Here is a 16,175-nt window from a genome sequence, read left to right on the forward strand (position 1 = left end):
TTAAAGGAGCTCAGTCACGGTTTGCACATTTTGAAAAGTTTAGCCTAAATTTTTCAAATTCGTCATTTGCAATCTGTGTCAATCTTTACCATCCTTGACCATCCTTGTTCCTTTATGGTTTGTTATTATTTCTTTGATGTTTTTCTATCTTAGTAAATTATTATTTTCAGGTTTCCTTCCATTTAAAGGAGATTTTGTACATGGCCAAAAAAACAGGCAAAACACAGTCACTGAGCTCCTTTAATATAGTTTGTACATGTAGTAAGAACAGTCTTCTGTACAAGGAGAGTTTACAAGTACAGTCAGGCTGGAAAATTTGTAATGATCGATTCTAGTGTAGTTTTTATCAAGTTATTTGAAATACCTATTGTAAACAGCAATTTGAACATTTTTGAGCAAGCAATTTAATAATATCACTTGTTGTGATACAATATCATGTTTGTTAAATCATTAGTTTTGTTCATGAATACATTTTATCTCCCTTTTCTTTCTGCCATGAACAACGTAGGACCTTATGTGGACATAAACATGAATCCTTTGGTTACCAGGTGAGCTTTAATGACTTGTAATTGTTTTCCTGAGTGGTTTTCAATCGAGTGTCGAAAGTAATCAGGCAGTTACTTTGGTTTTGGTTTTACTACGGTTTGAGATTGGCTGAGTAGTTTAATTGGTAAGTCATTGGTTTGGTTTTGGTTTTATGACACTCAATTGAAAACTGTTCTATGTGCAATGATAAATTTATATAATTATATAGAGCTTCCAGAACCATTTTCTGGCTTCAATACAGTCTTGTAAGGGCCAATTTACCATATGTAACAAGCTTATGACAAGTGTTTTGTGTGAATCAAACCAGTCCTATAACTTTTCAAGCAAGTTGTTTCAAGATTGCAAGCTAACGCATCCATTTAATGAACTTATGCTGTCAAATGAGGCCCGTGAATTGTTTCAGCTCACAGAAGGGAAATTTCATTCCCTCATTTAAGACATATCATAAGCATCAGCCAGTGAAGTTTCACGTTTTTTCCTGGTTACCCAGGGGAGGGGGACCTATGTAAAAGTTTTGGAGATGCTCGCAAGAAAATTTGAATTAAATCCCTAAAGGAGACCAATCTGGGTGTGGCTCGAGCTGTATTTTACCTCTAAAAGATAACACTTCAAATGACAAGGCTCGATTACCAGCACTGTTCAGGAAAGGAGCCCATAAAAGTGAGCCTAAAGATAGAAACAAGAGCGCTTTTTTATTATTATTTCTTCGAGTGCACCCTAAAAGATACTTTGACAGCTAAAAATATCCTAAGAACAACAACCTCGTTCCCAGCCTCTCTCTCCTCTGCCTCTCTTGGTCGTTGGGAGAAAGACCCTGGTTGCAGCTGGTCACATGACAACCTGTGACACAAACTTTTCCACCGGGGTACAGTCAACGAATAATTTTTGTCCATCTCAACTAAAGTGAAAGAAAGGTCATCACTAACCACACACGTACGGGCAAATACACCTTTGAAATTCTCCAGTCATATTCTAAGCTTCACACAGGTCAGACGAAAGATATTTATATACATCCAGCGTATTGAACTATCACTGAATTCAATTCCAGCCGGTCGATTTAATATTGTAAAAAAGTAAAACTGTTCGCTGTTTCATGTTGGCTGAATTAACCTCACGGCACATTGTTCGCTAATAAAACGATGTTTCATTAACCACTTTGCGGAATATAATTCTTGACTATGCCAAGGAACCGAGTTTCAACATCTGTCTAAATATAAATTTGCATAAACCTGATGCAGATGAAATATAAGTGCGGGCTTATGTCACCAAAACTGTAAGTCATTTTGCACTGCTGTAAATCAAATGCAAGTCAGAATACTTGGCTAATTGGCAGTGTGACAGAAATACTTTTTAATAATCAAAATACCGCACAAAGAAGAACATAAATTACCTCCGAATTCAAAGATTCAAGAAATTGATCCACTGGTTTCACTTTGATTCTGTACGTGACATTTTACATGTGCTAACCGTCAAATAGTTTGTGCTCCATTTTGCTGCCGAATTTCTTTGTGAACGAAAGTCTTCTATATTTTGAAGACGGCAGAAATAGTGTAGCATTCCTTATGAGGAAAATTTGACTTCGAACCCCGATAGAGCATGTAGTTTTTAGTGACTGCTCAAACTTTTGAAACCCACAAAATTTGTCACAGCAACAAACAAAACACTCTGCCACCCGTCCCGTGTTCTCTTACTCTGGCTTCCGTCCCGTGTACGGGTGAAGTGAGCGTAGAGCAGGGGGGACGTTATGCAAAGGGGAAAACACCAAACCCTTGCTCCTTGAAATCCCTATCTTTTTTTCTTTCTTAGTATTGTAACAGGTCAAGTGATAAACCTAAACAGTGATACAATTTACACTAAGCTTTGATGCTGTTCGAAAACTAAACAGATTCTTGTGTTCTAGTCCTGGGTGGACTTCCATATGAAAAGGCGGGCGATGCTCGTTGGAAAATTTGAATTAAACCCCCGAAAAAAGACCAGTTTGGGCGTGGCTCAAGCTTTATTTGACCCTTAAAGATACCACGTAAATTGGAATAGTCTCCATTACCAGCTGCTGTTCAGGAAGGGAGCCTGCACTAGTACATGTAGATGGATTTGAGAGAATGGCAGAAATTGAAACTAAAAACGGAAATGAGAGTTTTGACATCTAAAATAGTGGCACTTCATTGTGAACGCCTTAAATGAGACCAGAATCCTTGATTTATACCCCTAAGCGAGACAATGAGCACATTTTTTCATATGGGATACCGCCTTGGATTTTAGTATTTTACGTGCATGAAAACAAGTGAGAGTTGTAATGACAACAAGCGTGACTTAAAATGCTTTTGAGCAACTTGATTGCTTATAAACAAATTAAATTAACTTAAAGTGCATTTTATGTTTGCTATAGTGACGATCAGGGACTTGTCTACAAAGATGCGATATTTATTTCAACTCACAAGTTTGTTGGAGGAGTGGAAACACCAGGTGAACAGACCTTTCGTGTAATTGACAACGTGTCAGATGGAAAAAGAAAAGTTGTTGTTTGTTAAGTTTGGTAGAAATTTGACAAAAATATTCCTCATTTGGTGGTGCATCATAAAGTCAACCTAGTGATCCATCAATCAAGCTGGGTTCCATATACCCTGCGAGACAGAGATTCCCTCCTCCTTCTGCTTGATTGATGGATCACTAGGCTGACTTTATGATGTACCATCACAGGATAACCCAGAGAATTCTCTTTGCTGGCATCCGTTTAATATGCAACGTTCTCTTCCAGTTATACACTGTGACAGTAAATTATCACGAGCACAGCGCAATGACGCCGTAGCTTAACCCAGACGGCTCTATTCAGAGTCAAGCGCAACAACACTAGGCTACCAGGACCCCCATGCCATGGTACTAGCTACTCAGAAAAAATCCAAATTCTCCCAACAGTAGTCGAACCTGTAACCTTCCACACACCGGCACTGAGCTACAGGAGACCTCTGGGGGGGGGGGGGGGGGTGGTACCTCACGTAACTACTGTAGCCTGTGCCACTCAAGCCTGAGACAGGGTCTCGGTCAGTAGGGATTTATCATTTTTTTTCGTTGTTTTTCTGTTACGTGCTTTGAATTATTGAATAAGCATATAACTGAAAGAAAAATGAGAGGGGATCGGCTACCTTTGACTCGATCATTCCCACTGACCATGTTTCCATTGCTCGCCTGCTTGTTTAATTGTCCTGGCTGACTGGTGAAGAGTCTGGAACTGACTAATGTTGCAGATACAATATGCTGTCAATTTGCAGGGATCCTTGTAGCCAAGAAGAGTCTGTTTGTGAACCCTGTTCCCTCGGGCTGTGGTGGTGGCTCTGTATTTTTTGTAAGTACAGAAAAAATAATGTCTTTTAAAGGAGTTCAGTCACGGTTTTTGGAGTTATTTTGGCCACGTACAAAATTATCTTTGAATTGAAGGAAGCCTGAAAATGGTAGTTTACTAAGATGGGAAACACCAAAGAGATAATAATAAACCATGAAGTAACAAGGATGGGCAAGGATGGAGAAGATTGACTCGGATTACAAACGATGAACTTGAAAAATTTAGCCTAAACTTTGCAAGAGCGAAAACCGTGACCTAGCTCCTTTAAGAGTTCCTATTAAACCCTCTGTTTCATTAGGGAGCTTAAGAAACCTCGACGGCGACGGCGAGGACAACGTCTATTAAAAAATGATTGTATATTTTACCTACGAATATCGCGGTGCTCTAAAGTCATTTACTTTGTTTATTACTGTTAAAACTATCACGAAACTGAGTCTAGGACACACCGATAAATTCGACATAAAAATTTAATATATTAGCCGTCGTGGTTCACGTTCTCCAAACAGCGCAGAATTTGGTCATTTCACTTTGTTGTTTTGCAGAGGACGGCAAAGAAATGTACCAAGAATTATAACGCACGTGCACAGCCATTGTTCTCCTCATTAAACCTTTTGTTTAGTGACGTTCCCGTTGCCGTTGCCGCCTTGGTTTTCTTAAACTCCTAATAGTAATAATAGAGTCGAAGGTCCCTTGAAATCGAAAAAAAGGGTCCAGCTTCAGAAATGGAGACCAGCTTAAGCGTCCATGTAGGAAAGTTGTCTGCTAATGAGAGGTTGGAAATGTAATGATTGTATGTGGCTGTATCTGCCTCAACTTCGTTCTCAGGGTTCAGCCTGTTCAACCCTGTTCCAATTTTCAGACAGGCTCTGTGCCAGAGGTTGCCCTACACGGGGGTAGGGGTGCGGATAAAAAAAATTCAATCAGTCCCATTTTGAATCGTACGTGGCATGCGGGAGATTGGAACCTAGAAAGGTGGAAAGTTAGGAATTTGGAATGACCTAGGCAACTCCGATCAACAAGTAACTTGCAGTCGAACTGTTCTTGAATTTGTGAAAGATTCTATGTTTGTGTCACCTTTGGTTAAAAAAGACTCGGAAAAAATATCAGTACGAACTTGAAGGCCCCTTGTAATGGCTAAAACATTGAACTTCAAATGCTAAACGAGCACGTGACGATGTAAAAAAAATGTAAATAGTGCAAAATCCTAAAAAAAAAAACATCATTGGTTGTTTATTATTTACACGGACAGACCGGTCACCGTCAAACGTCTGTGCAAATGGTAAGCAAAATTCCCTGATGGTAAGTTCCGTTCGGACTGTCCAATTAACGAATTGACGTCAGTTTTTTTATGCGTCTGTCCACTTATTGATGATAAATTGCGTCATAACATTGTCAAAGTGGCTGTGGAACCACGAGCCGCCGCAGTAAGCTTTGACAATGTTATGACGAAATTTATCATCAATAAGAGGACAGACGCATAAAAAACTGACGTCAAGTTGATTTTTACAATAACAAGACCCCAGAATGGTCAAATGCCGGGAATAAATGAGGTGAAAAGGCGCCCATAGACTTGCAATTGCCGTAAACAAAGATAAGTGAATTTTATTCAAAATGACGCGAACATGGTCAATGGCTTTTCTCGCTTTTTGATTGGCCACTTAAAAAAGTCCATGAAGCTTCATGGGTTAAAAAGTTGACAGATGAACTTGAAAGCTTGCATATATTAAAATTTTATCCGTCTGTACTCTTATTGATAATAAAAGAGCCGATCAGCGCGCGAGAAATTAGACAGTTATTGTAAAATTACCATTCACTCAAAAAACCCAGTTTACCGAGAGAGACTAGGACGAGTTCGACCTGATCATAATTCCAAGATGGCGGTGAAGCATATTTTCCATTCGGATATTTCGGGTGGAGTACCTTTCAAGACGCAACTCTGTTTATTTCTTAAATGTTCCGGTCGGCCGAGCCAAAATTGTCTTTCCATTTACATTCTGATCGAAATTTCCGGAATTTGAGGGTAAATGGTAAACACCATTAACTACCCGCTTTTCAACTTCCGTTTTCTTTGTACTGAATTAAAACACAATGTCAGTATCATAGCACTGTAGTTAGAACTTACATGTATTTTGATAATAAAACCTAATGTAACTTCGCTACATTTTCATTTAATTTTTGCACGTAACATTTCTTTCATATACACAGCTGTAGAAACTGCTCCACAAATTTCTAGCTTCAGTTTAAACACCACCTTATACAAATTAAGTTTCTCTACTTTTTACATAGATTTATTTCAAATATACGCTGTTTTTGGCTATTTCTTTGTATATAAGACTACCATGCAACTAAATGTATAAGGCATGCATGAACTATTATGAAATATCAGTAAGTTTGCATTCTTTCTTAAGTATTGTAGTTTTTTACATGGCACGCTTTGGTCGTTCTCATAAACGCCAAAGCGCAGTCCTAGCTCGTTATATACAAAAAGTGTTTATCAACAACGATAAAATTGAGTTTGGAGAATCATGATATCACTGGAAAAGTTGAAAATTTACATGGACATGTCAATTTTAATTTACAGCATGTAAATCTTGATTTACATTCTTTGTAAATTACAATTTACATGTTAGGGTTTTGTAAAATAAATTTACAGGAAATTTACAGCTTTTAGTACAGCATGTAAATGTTCTGTAAATAATGATTTACATTATCTTTGTCGACAATGATCATTTGAAGAACATGTAAAAACCTGTAAAATAGTTTACGCACTTTTACAGTATCTGCCTTTGTAAAAAACATGTAAATTGCTTTGCTAAACCATGTAAGAAACGTGTAAATAATTCAAGCGAATACTGTAAAAAGTCTGGAAATGTTATGTTTGTAGCCCTGTAAAAACCATGTAAATGAAAAAAGGGGGCCTGTAAGAAACATGTAAAAACCATGTAAATGAAAACAGGGGGCCTGTAAGAAACATTTAAAAACCATGTAAATGAAAAAAGGGGGCCTGTAGGAAACATGTAAAAACCATGTCAATGAAAGAAGGGGGCCTGTAAGAAACATATAAAAACCATGTAAATGAAAAAAAGGGGGCCTGTAAGAAACGTGTAAAAACAATGTACATGAAAGAAAGGGAGCCTGTAAGAAACATGTAAAAACCATGTAAATGGAAAACCTAGAAGTTGCACGGGTGCAGTGGGGGGCTGTAAATAGCCTGTTCAAAATATGTAAATTAAAAAGGGGAACCTTGCAAAGGCTGTGAAAACAATTTAAATAAGATAACGGGGGCTTTTCGAAAAACTGTAAAGACCACGTTAATGTAAAATGGCCACTCTTAGAAAAAAAGATCTAAATTTAAGAGAAGGCCTGCCTAAACCCTGCAAAAACCATGTAATGGAAAAGTGGGCTTATTTGATATAACTCTGGTGTAACGGTTCAACCAACGGAGACTGTTCAAATGATGTAAATTCCAAGTTACCGACAGGTTCGCTATCCTCTTGTAAACGGTTGGTTGGATTTTGCAAAGAAATAAATGAATAGTTACCCCGGGCAGGTTAAACTTGGGACGACCGTTTTCTCTCGAATGCTTTGAAACGTTGTTTTAGGCTATCTGGTGTATTTTCAAAGCTCTGTAGGTTAATTTTAGGTTGCGCAAAAAAAAAAAAAAAATTGTCTGTTCGGTTATTCTAGAGGAGCTTGAGTATCTCGTACTTATTAGGGCTTTTTTTGTCCACTTCCCGAAAACGTTAGGACTTATCACCTTTCCAATAATGATAGCTGACTTTTTTTCGCAACCCAAAATGACATTTTTTTTTTTTTTTTTGGTGATTTCCACCGTTCTGTGCTTTCATTGCCGTCACTGTTATCCCAGTCCCTTTGTAATAGCATACCAGCCTTGTGAGTGCCCGATCTCCAACAAACAGGAATCAGCGGTCTTCATGTTAGGTACCAGGTCCTCTCGGTTCTCCCGCCATGTTCGGCAGTTCGTTGGAACTTGCATCGAACTCGGGCTCTGTTTTAGCGGGCCAAAATCCACTCTACCTTCGCTTCGTCATCGTGCACGGTTTCAAGGCAAAGTTTTCCGTTACCCAGAAGCTGAAGATAGCGATTACAGGCAACAACAACAACAGGTAAGCAAGTTTTGCATAAATTGAACGAGTAGAGTAAAGTAACGTCAAGATACGTATTTCGTTTTGCCTTTGGTTGTGAATGTGTCATTATCAAGGAGAAGTTACATTGCTTGTGGAATCGACTTTGGTGATGTTTACCTGCCGTGCATAAAGAGCTTTATTATCTGTTATTATCTGTTCTCGATAACCGAGTAAGAGCATGCGACATTTGTTATTGGCTTATATGCACCTCATGATTCCTTCTGATGCATTCTCTTGTAAGGTTATGTTGCCCTCTGATGTGAATGCTAGTAAGCTAAAAGGTAATGTGCCATCTTCAGCAGAGAAATTTCTCTTATGCTAGTGTAAGTATTCTGAAGTTACTCAAGTGTCTACAGTTGTACCTACATGCAAGTTACAATATGCTACACAACTGTACATGGACATTGCACCCACTGGTGCTGATAGTAAGTTAAATGTTGTGAAATTTTCTTTCACAAAAAAAACACTACGATACTTTATAAAGAGGTATACATGTACCTCAAACTGTCATGAAAACTACACAGGACTTGAAAAAAAAAAGGAAGAGTAACTTGCCCAGGCAGGAAAATCTACTTGTCTTGGACGACACAGTATAGTCAATCGATTATTTCATAACAATTAATAGGAATTAGTCAATGATATCAGAAATCAATAAAAGGATTCGTCATGAGTAATCGATTGTGATCAAATTTTCAATAAGCATTATCAATTTTGCTGATACTAGCTTATCTTTTAAGCAACATTCAATAAGAAAGAAATTAACAAAAGATATGAAGTGAAATATGAAATCATGAATACAATTGCATAAAAACATAACATTGTATCCTGTAAACAGAATATTTTGCTGGCATACATGTATTGGGTCTTTGGTAGTGCCTTTGAAATCTACATAAAAAAGTTACAATCAAACATTGTGTTGAGGGACACAATTTTTCTACAGTTTATGTGAACTAACAAAGAGAGGCCAACTTTCAATTGATTCTCTACTGACTGATAAATTTGGTAAAATCAAATCAATACCTTGAAACTTCTCTAGCATGTGAGTATGAATTTCTTTCAATTGATTGATAGCACTGATAGCACTTACATTAATTTCAATTTATTGATTTATATCAATTTATGGATCATTTCGATCGATTGCCTTACCCTGGGATGACCAGACAGCACTTTAGAGCCCTGTTACAGCTGTACATTTTACTTGTATGAAATTGGGCTCTTACCAAATACATGTAGCTTTCATGTGTCATGCATCTGTTCATTCATCTGTAGCAGGGCAGGAAAAAAAATTGTAAGTCACCTGCCCAGTGGGCCAGTCAATTTCAGTTTTCACTTGCCCCCATTTAAATATTAGTTGCCAGTGTGATGGCCAGTAAGGAAATCAGAGGACAAATGCGAATGAAGTACCCTCGGATTCCTAACTAATTCTTGCTGTCAACCTAATAATTAACTAATCTTTAGGTCTTAAGTTTTGAAATGGAATGACTGGAAATTATCATTTATCAAGCTGGCATTTTTAGTCAGACTCACAAGACTACTGAGGCTACATTGTAATTTCACTTGCCACCGGGCCACTGAACTTCTATTTTCACTTGCCCAAGAGCAAAATTTACTTGGCTGAGGAAATCAGACCTGGGTTTTTCCTGCCCTGAGTAGATCACAGATAACACCAAAATGTGGTAAAAACAAAAAATATTCACATTTCCATTACCAGAGTGTGTCGCAGAATCTGTGAATTTTTCAGGCGTGTGTCAGTGATGTTCTTACCACATTTTGAGGTCTTTTGTGATCTATTACCGAACAGATGCACAACAAGATAGAATCTTTCTGCTTCATAATACATAACAAGGAAACAAAAACAAACATTTATGACATTGGCTGTTCCTTTGTCCACCAATAGAGCATAAGTGCACGTAAGAAACAATCAAATTGTGCCTGCAAATAACTTGACTTATTATTTAAACATTGTTTGATAGGAGTTTCATTTATTGTGCATGAATATTACAATGTAGAAGATAGTGAACATTGAATATTTACTGCCACACATTTTGAGTTTAGTTCTTCTACATCCTCTGACATTCAGTGCCTTCCAATCAGAGATGCAAAGTTTTTGTCACACAGTAGCTACAGATGTAGATGTAAGATCTGTTTAATTGATGAATATTTAGGGCTCAAAATAATGGCCGGTCAACGGGCAATGTCTGGCCAGAATGGTGACTTGACTGGCCAAAAACTTCACTTGCGGGTCATGTTGACCAGTCATGTCATGTTGAGATGGTCACGTTCATTCTTGAATAAGCAATCAAATCCCCAACTGTAAATCTGAGAGTTTTTAATCTCTTTTTTATTATGACCTCTAATGAAAACATACACCAATGCATACATGTATCTGTTCGAATGGCTAAAGACCATTCGCTTGCTGTTTGTTGTGCGTTCAAGATCGATAGGAATGCCATTCGAGTGACTGGGGTTAAATCCGTTCAGAAAAATATTAAGCCAATTTTTAAACGGTCTAGCAGTGACTGGAACAAACAAACTATACTTGTGGGTTTAATTTGGCTCACATTACATGTACTTGATTTTTGCGTAAATATCCTGACCGGTCAGAAAGGAGACGTGACCGAGCTAAAATTACTTTGGCCAGTCAACATGACCGGCTACAGTCTGATTTCAAAGGTCACAGTATAAATTGGAATGATAAGAACAAATAATAACTCCAGTGTAAAATTCACTGATTGATATCATACACAGAATTTGCTGATTCATACTCAGACATAACTTATTGAATGAAATGTTTTATGTTACTTATAGGATGAAGTAAAATTGAGAGTGGTCAATACATGCATACTCCTTGGCATTGATGCTTGATCAGGAAAAAATCAGTCACTGAGAAGTCTACAGTACTTATGACTCTATAAGGGGTCCAAGGCCCATTTCTTGAAGGCCCTGGAAACTTTTTGGGCCCACAAAGCCATCTTTAATTGAGTTGTGTCTAAAAACTAAGAGTTGTGTATGCCTGAAACTTCTTGTGGGAAGGAAACCTCTGTTCATATTGAGAATAAGCGATTAAAACAGCTCTGTAAGGGTAAGATTTCAGATTTTGGTATGGCTTTCTGGGTGCGAAAACTTTTTGGGACCTTTGAGAAATGGGCCCCTGGTGAATTACAGTCTAACATGGTGACCTTCAAAACTTTGATATGCTCTGGCAGCTTTCTGGCTTAAATTCAACCACTTTAAACATTATTTTTTAATGCTTTGAAGTATCACCTACACTGTACCTGTGTTAGTGAATTAGTATCAAATTTAAATATCTTAGATTGCTAGGTTGATACTTATTGTTCAATACAGCAGCTATAAGATTTCATCATAAAAAGCAAAGGCTATGTTTACATACATGTACCAGAGCAATAATATATTAACTTATGATGTGTTATGGGAACTATGGTACTAGATAGGCCTTTCAATTTCAACAGGCCCCTATGAATGTTTTTTTACAGGACAGTTTTTTTTATCACAAAAAGAAAAAGTAGAATTTTGAATATTGTTTACAGTGAATGTTTTGTCAGGGGTCCAAAATGTTTGTACTGTTTGGATTCCGTACAGTTTTGGAAAAAGAAGGAAACTGTGACTTTGTAAACATAGCCTAAAAGATGTCAGAAGCCTTGTTTTATGTTATGCAATGTAGTATTCCTTTGGCATGAATGTTTTTATGATGAATTTAAAATGTCAATCTCTATCTTGTGGTCAATGTTTTTTCTCCCTATTTTCTGTTATTTCAACAGAACAATTCACTCTATGAAAAAAAGTTGATCAATACTTCACACTTACATTGCAGTAATTTTTATAATAAGGTAAAGGTAAAGTCTGCATACGAGCCACGTGGCCCAACAGGCTGGAGCTTATCCTGCTTTCTGTAGCAGGAAGTGACTAGGACTATTTCTACTCCCCCTGGATGAGATGCCAGTCCATTGCAGGGTTACCCCACCATTAAATTCGCTGGTACCCACCTATACACCTGGGTGGAAAGGCACTGAGAGTAAAGTGCGTTGCCCAACAACACAACAGAATGTACCCGCCTAGGGCTTGAACCTGGATCGTTCGATCAGGAGTTGAGCGCACTACATGTAACTACGAGGCCACCATGCCTCCCCCATTTTTCATAATAATTATTAAGGCTAATTTAATCCTACATTAATTACTTAGTAAGAAAAAACAGTTTATTCATTCATTTTATGACAAAGGTATTATCATTGTTACATTTGACTTTGTGGATTTAGTATATATTTAAGACAGGTATCCATTCGCAAACAATTTAATTTAGTAATACACCTAAATTGCAAAATTTTGACTAGTTGTAGCTGACAACAGTATAGTTCTTAATCATTTTATTATTTATGAATTAAATAGAGCTGAATATGACATGGTTTCACACAATCTTGAAAAGGTCTTGAATTTTAGTAGTCTTCTTGAAAAGTGCTTGAATTCGGTTAAAGGAGCTCAGTCATGGTATTTTAAAATATTTTGGCCATGCACAAAATTACATTTAACTCGTCTTGTTATGGATAGATAGAAAAGAAAACATGTTTTATTTGTTGCAATGTATACATTGTAAACTTTAGTCATGGCATATAAAAACTATTTGAACTTTACTGAGTTTGTTCTGATTGCAATAAATTTCTGATTCTGTATAAATTTGCATACTTTCTACTATTATAATTAAGGTCAACAGATTTGATTACAATAAAGCAGTACATTCCATGCATTTTTCTTCAAGTTATTATTTACAAGTCAATTATCGCACAGGGTTTCTGCCTCCCTTTTTCGATTTCCATGTTATTTACAGGCTCCCTTTTTCCATTTCCAGGTTATTTACAGGCTTCCTTTTTCAATTTACAGGTTATTTGCAGGCTTCCTTTTTCAATTTACAGGTTATTTACAGGCTCCCCTTTTCAATTTACATGTTATTTACAGGTTCCCTTTTTCGATTTCCATGTTATTTACAGGCTTCCTTTTTCCATTTACATGCTATTTACAGGCTCCCTTTTTCGGTTTCCATGTTATTTACAGACTCCCTTTTTCGATTTACATGTTATTTACAGGCTCTCTTTTTCCATTTACATGTTATTTACAGGCTCCCTTTTTAGATTTACATGTTATTTACAGGCTCCCTTTTTCGATTTACATGTTACTTACAGGCTCCCTTTTTCGATTTACATGTTACTTACAGGCTCCCTTTTTCGATTTACATGTTACAGGCTCCCTTTTTTGATTTACATGTTACTTACAAGCTCCCTTTTTCGATTTACATGTTCTTTATGGGCTCCTTTTTTGATTTCCATGTTATTTACAGACTCCCTTTTTCGATTTACACGTTATTTACAGGCTCCCTTTTTCGATTTACATGTTATTTACAGGCTCCCTTTTTTGATTTACACGTTATTTACAGGCTCCTGTTTTCATTTTCCATGTTATTTACAGCCTCCCTTTTTTTATTTACATGTTGTTTACAGCCTCCCCTTTTTTATTTACATGTTATTTACAGTATTATGGCAGCCTCCCTGTATTAAATTTACATGTTATTTACGGGTTTCCAGGTTGAATCACAAGAAATTTACAGGCTATTTACAGTATTTGCAGGGACAGTTTACATGTTATTTACATGATCTCAGCCCTTTGCTTTGAAACATTTACAGTGTTTTCTTCATCATTTACATGTTTGACTTAAAATATTTACATGTTTTTTACATGAAACCTCCAAAACATGTAAAAGGGGAAAAATCATGTAAATTATTCTTTACAGTCTCTTTTTGATTATTTACATGTTAATTACATGTTATTTACATACCCTGTAAATTTTCAACTTTTCCAGTGTATATGGGGTATAGCATAGCCAGCCCTACGACTGATGCCGTTAGGCCCCGTCCACACTACACCGGAGAAATTTGAAAACGCAGCTTCATCTCCCGTCCAGACTAATCCAGACTAAACGGAGCTTTTCGGAAACGCTCTTCAACTCGGAGGAATTTGAAAACGCAGCTTTATTTCTACGGTTAAGCCTGCTGTCCACACTAATCCGTCACGAAAATGGAGCTTTTCGAAAACGCTCTTTAAACCTGAGGAATTTTGAAAACGCCGTCTTTGCGTTTTAGTGTAGCGGAAAACATTTTGAGAACAGAGCTCTTCGAAAACGATGGCGTCACGATAATCACGTGATTTCCCTGTCCGCGTTTTCCCCAACCACAAATCCAAAATGACCGATGATTGTTGCGTTTTCAAATTCCTCCGGCGTAGCGTAGATGGAAAATATTTGACGCGCTTTAACAGTGAAACCTCCCTTTTCAAATTTCTCCGTCGTAGTCGGTGGACGGGTCCTTAGTGTGATGAGCGATTTCTGAGCCAAGTAATCATGTTTCGCCCTATGTCGATGATAACGCGCCGAATGTGTCTCATCTTCCAGCAGTAAATTACAGGGTTCAAAACTGAATTGAGAAACACAAGAGTCATTGAGAGAAGAAAAAATTTTTTCAAAGCAATACTCGTACCGTAGACTTCAATGACAGCCATGCAGATTAAGTGAGGTAAATAACAAATCAATAACAAAAGGTATACATAAAATGTACCAAAAGCAGATTTAACGAGGATAGCAAAATGTGCCTTTTCGCCTGTCTGTGTTCCGTGTTGTACTTGGAGAGTGTGGATTTCTCTGTTGTGGTGACGTACGGCTAAATAGATCCTGATGTAGACCATTGCAATAAAAACGAGACCAACAACTGCAAGAATAACGATAACGGGATTGAAAATTTCGGATGGAAGCCACAACGGGGTCAAAGAAATAAACAGACTGAGCAGCCATATTGAGATTACCAGAGCAACAACACGCTTGTGAGTCACATGTTCCTGGTATCTGAGATGAAGATGAATTGCCAAGAACCTGTCTACGCTCACAGCGACAACACCAGAGAACGAAGCGACAGAAAACAAGCACAAAATGTTATGGAACGTCACTTTGTTGCTACAGCGGGAGTTGTGCTGTAACCAGTTGACCAGAAGTGAAGTGTAGAATGGCTGAACTAGTAAACCCACACCAACATCCGAAACAGCGAGACTGAGGAACAAAGTTTTTAAGGTCGCTGGCAACGAAGACGTTTTCCGTATCGCGTGCATTGTTGCAATGTTTAGCAAGATGGTGGTAAAGCATAGAAAATTGTTGAAGACGCAGTTAGCGATGTAGGTAGAACGGAGGTCCTCAATTTCCAGGTTTGAGGGGAAATACTGCAGCGAGTCTTCACATATTGTATTCATGATAACAATTCAAGTTCAAGACACCTGGCGTTTTCACTTCTCGTCTCGTTTCCCAAGTACAGTTAACGTTCCTACCGGCTTTTTTACACCTTGTGAAAGTATTTCGTTCGTCAGAGCCGTGATGTTCATACGCGAAGGACTAAAATACCTTTGAAAGGAAGCAAGCAGTTTTGTATTTGTTTCCGCAAAAAGTGCAGTTTATTTTTCATCAGATGAACGAAATTGCATGAAAACAATAATATTAGACGTGTGATAACACCATCTGCACTCACTGACAAAACAACGAATTAAGAAAACCTGATTATTAAACAGGCAGAAGGTTTGTCAAATTTTGGTCTTGAGAAAAATATCTTTCTAATTCTACTTCTGAATCAAAATCGTAAGGCTTTGTTGGTTTGTTGGAAAAAAGCCTTCACAGGAAACAGTTATGTACAAGAGGAGAAGCAGGGACATTTTCTTATTATTGCAAAACTAAAGAGAGAACTAACAACGTGTAATTAAAAGCGTTTTATTCAAAAGTTATGCCATATGCTAATCGCTGGTAAACCTGCAAATTTCTGTCAAGCATTGCTTCTCTAAAGTAGTTCCTCTTTTCCTTTGTTTTGGAAATATTGTCAGTGTTTAGTAATTAACGAATTAAAACTGAAATACACATAGGTAGCTATCATTTCGTATTTCATTGGCAGAGAAGACACCGACGTCACGCCGATTGGTTAGCGCGCATTGCGCGAAATTTATTAACCAATCATTAAGCTCAGTCAGTGCACGAAACAAAGTTACCTAAATTTCTGACGTTCTTCTAATAAACGTTTCTTGATGCAACGACACAAGCCAAAAACACATCT

The 16,175-nt window shown here is 37.5% G+C and overlaps 2 protein-coding genes and 1 long non-coding RNA gene across 4 annotated transcripts in view; 2 read left to right on the top strand and 1 right to left on the bottom strand.

The window, feature by feature from the left end:
* LOC110066069 (uncharacterized) overlaps positions 1 to 16,175 on the top strand; it is a 48,183-nt gene that overhangs the window by 7,103 nt on the left and 24,905 nt on the right. Inside the window, exons 8-10 of the mRNA XM_020773268.2 lie at positions 509 to 548; positions 2,933 to 3,009; positions 3,813 to 3,886. Of these exons, the coding sequence (XP_020628927.2) occupies positions 509 to 548; positions 2,933 to 3,009; positions 3,813 to 3,886 (191 nt within the window). The remainder of the gene's footprint in view (positions 1 to 508; positions 549 to 2,932; positions 3,010 to 3,812; positions 3,887 to 16,175) is intronic.
* On the top strand, positions 3,897 to 12,790 carry LOC149103471 (uncharacterized). Of its 2 annotated transcripts, none has more exons than XR_016201747.1 (2): positions 3,897 to 8,010; positions 8,273 to 10,723. It is a non-coding gene; the product is annotated as an uncharacterized LOC149103471 (long non-coding RNA). The 2 variants fall into 2 exon arrangements; XR_016201746.1 differs by lacking the exon at positions 8,273 to 10,723 and adding an exon at positions 10,840 to 12,790 and having other exon boundaries at positions 7,669 to 8,010.
* LOC149103472 (adenosine receptor A3-like) lies at positions 13,385 to 15,330 on the bottom strand. Its single transcript, XM_089272473.1, has one exon. It carries the CDS (start codon positions 15,328 to 15,330, stop codon positions 14,401 to 14,403), a length of 930 nt encoding a protein of 309 aa, XP_089128599.1. The 3' UTR covers positions 13,385 to 14,400.

This window comes from Orbicella faveolata, unplaced genomic scaffold (genome assembly GCF_042242905.1).
Source record: "Orbicella faveolata isolate gen_17 unplaced genomic scaffold, um_ofav_v1 contig_35, whole genome shotgun sequence".
Lineage (NCBI taxonomy): Eukaryota > Metazoa > Cnidaria > Anthozoa > Scleractinia > Merulinidae > Orbicella > Orbicella faveolata.

Coding starts and splice junctions, on each gene's coding strand:
- LOC149103472 (XM_089272473.1), bottom strand. CDS start 15,330: ATGAATACAATATGTGAAGACTCGCTGCAGTATTTCCCCTCAAACCTG.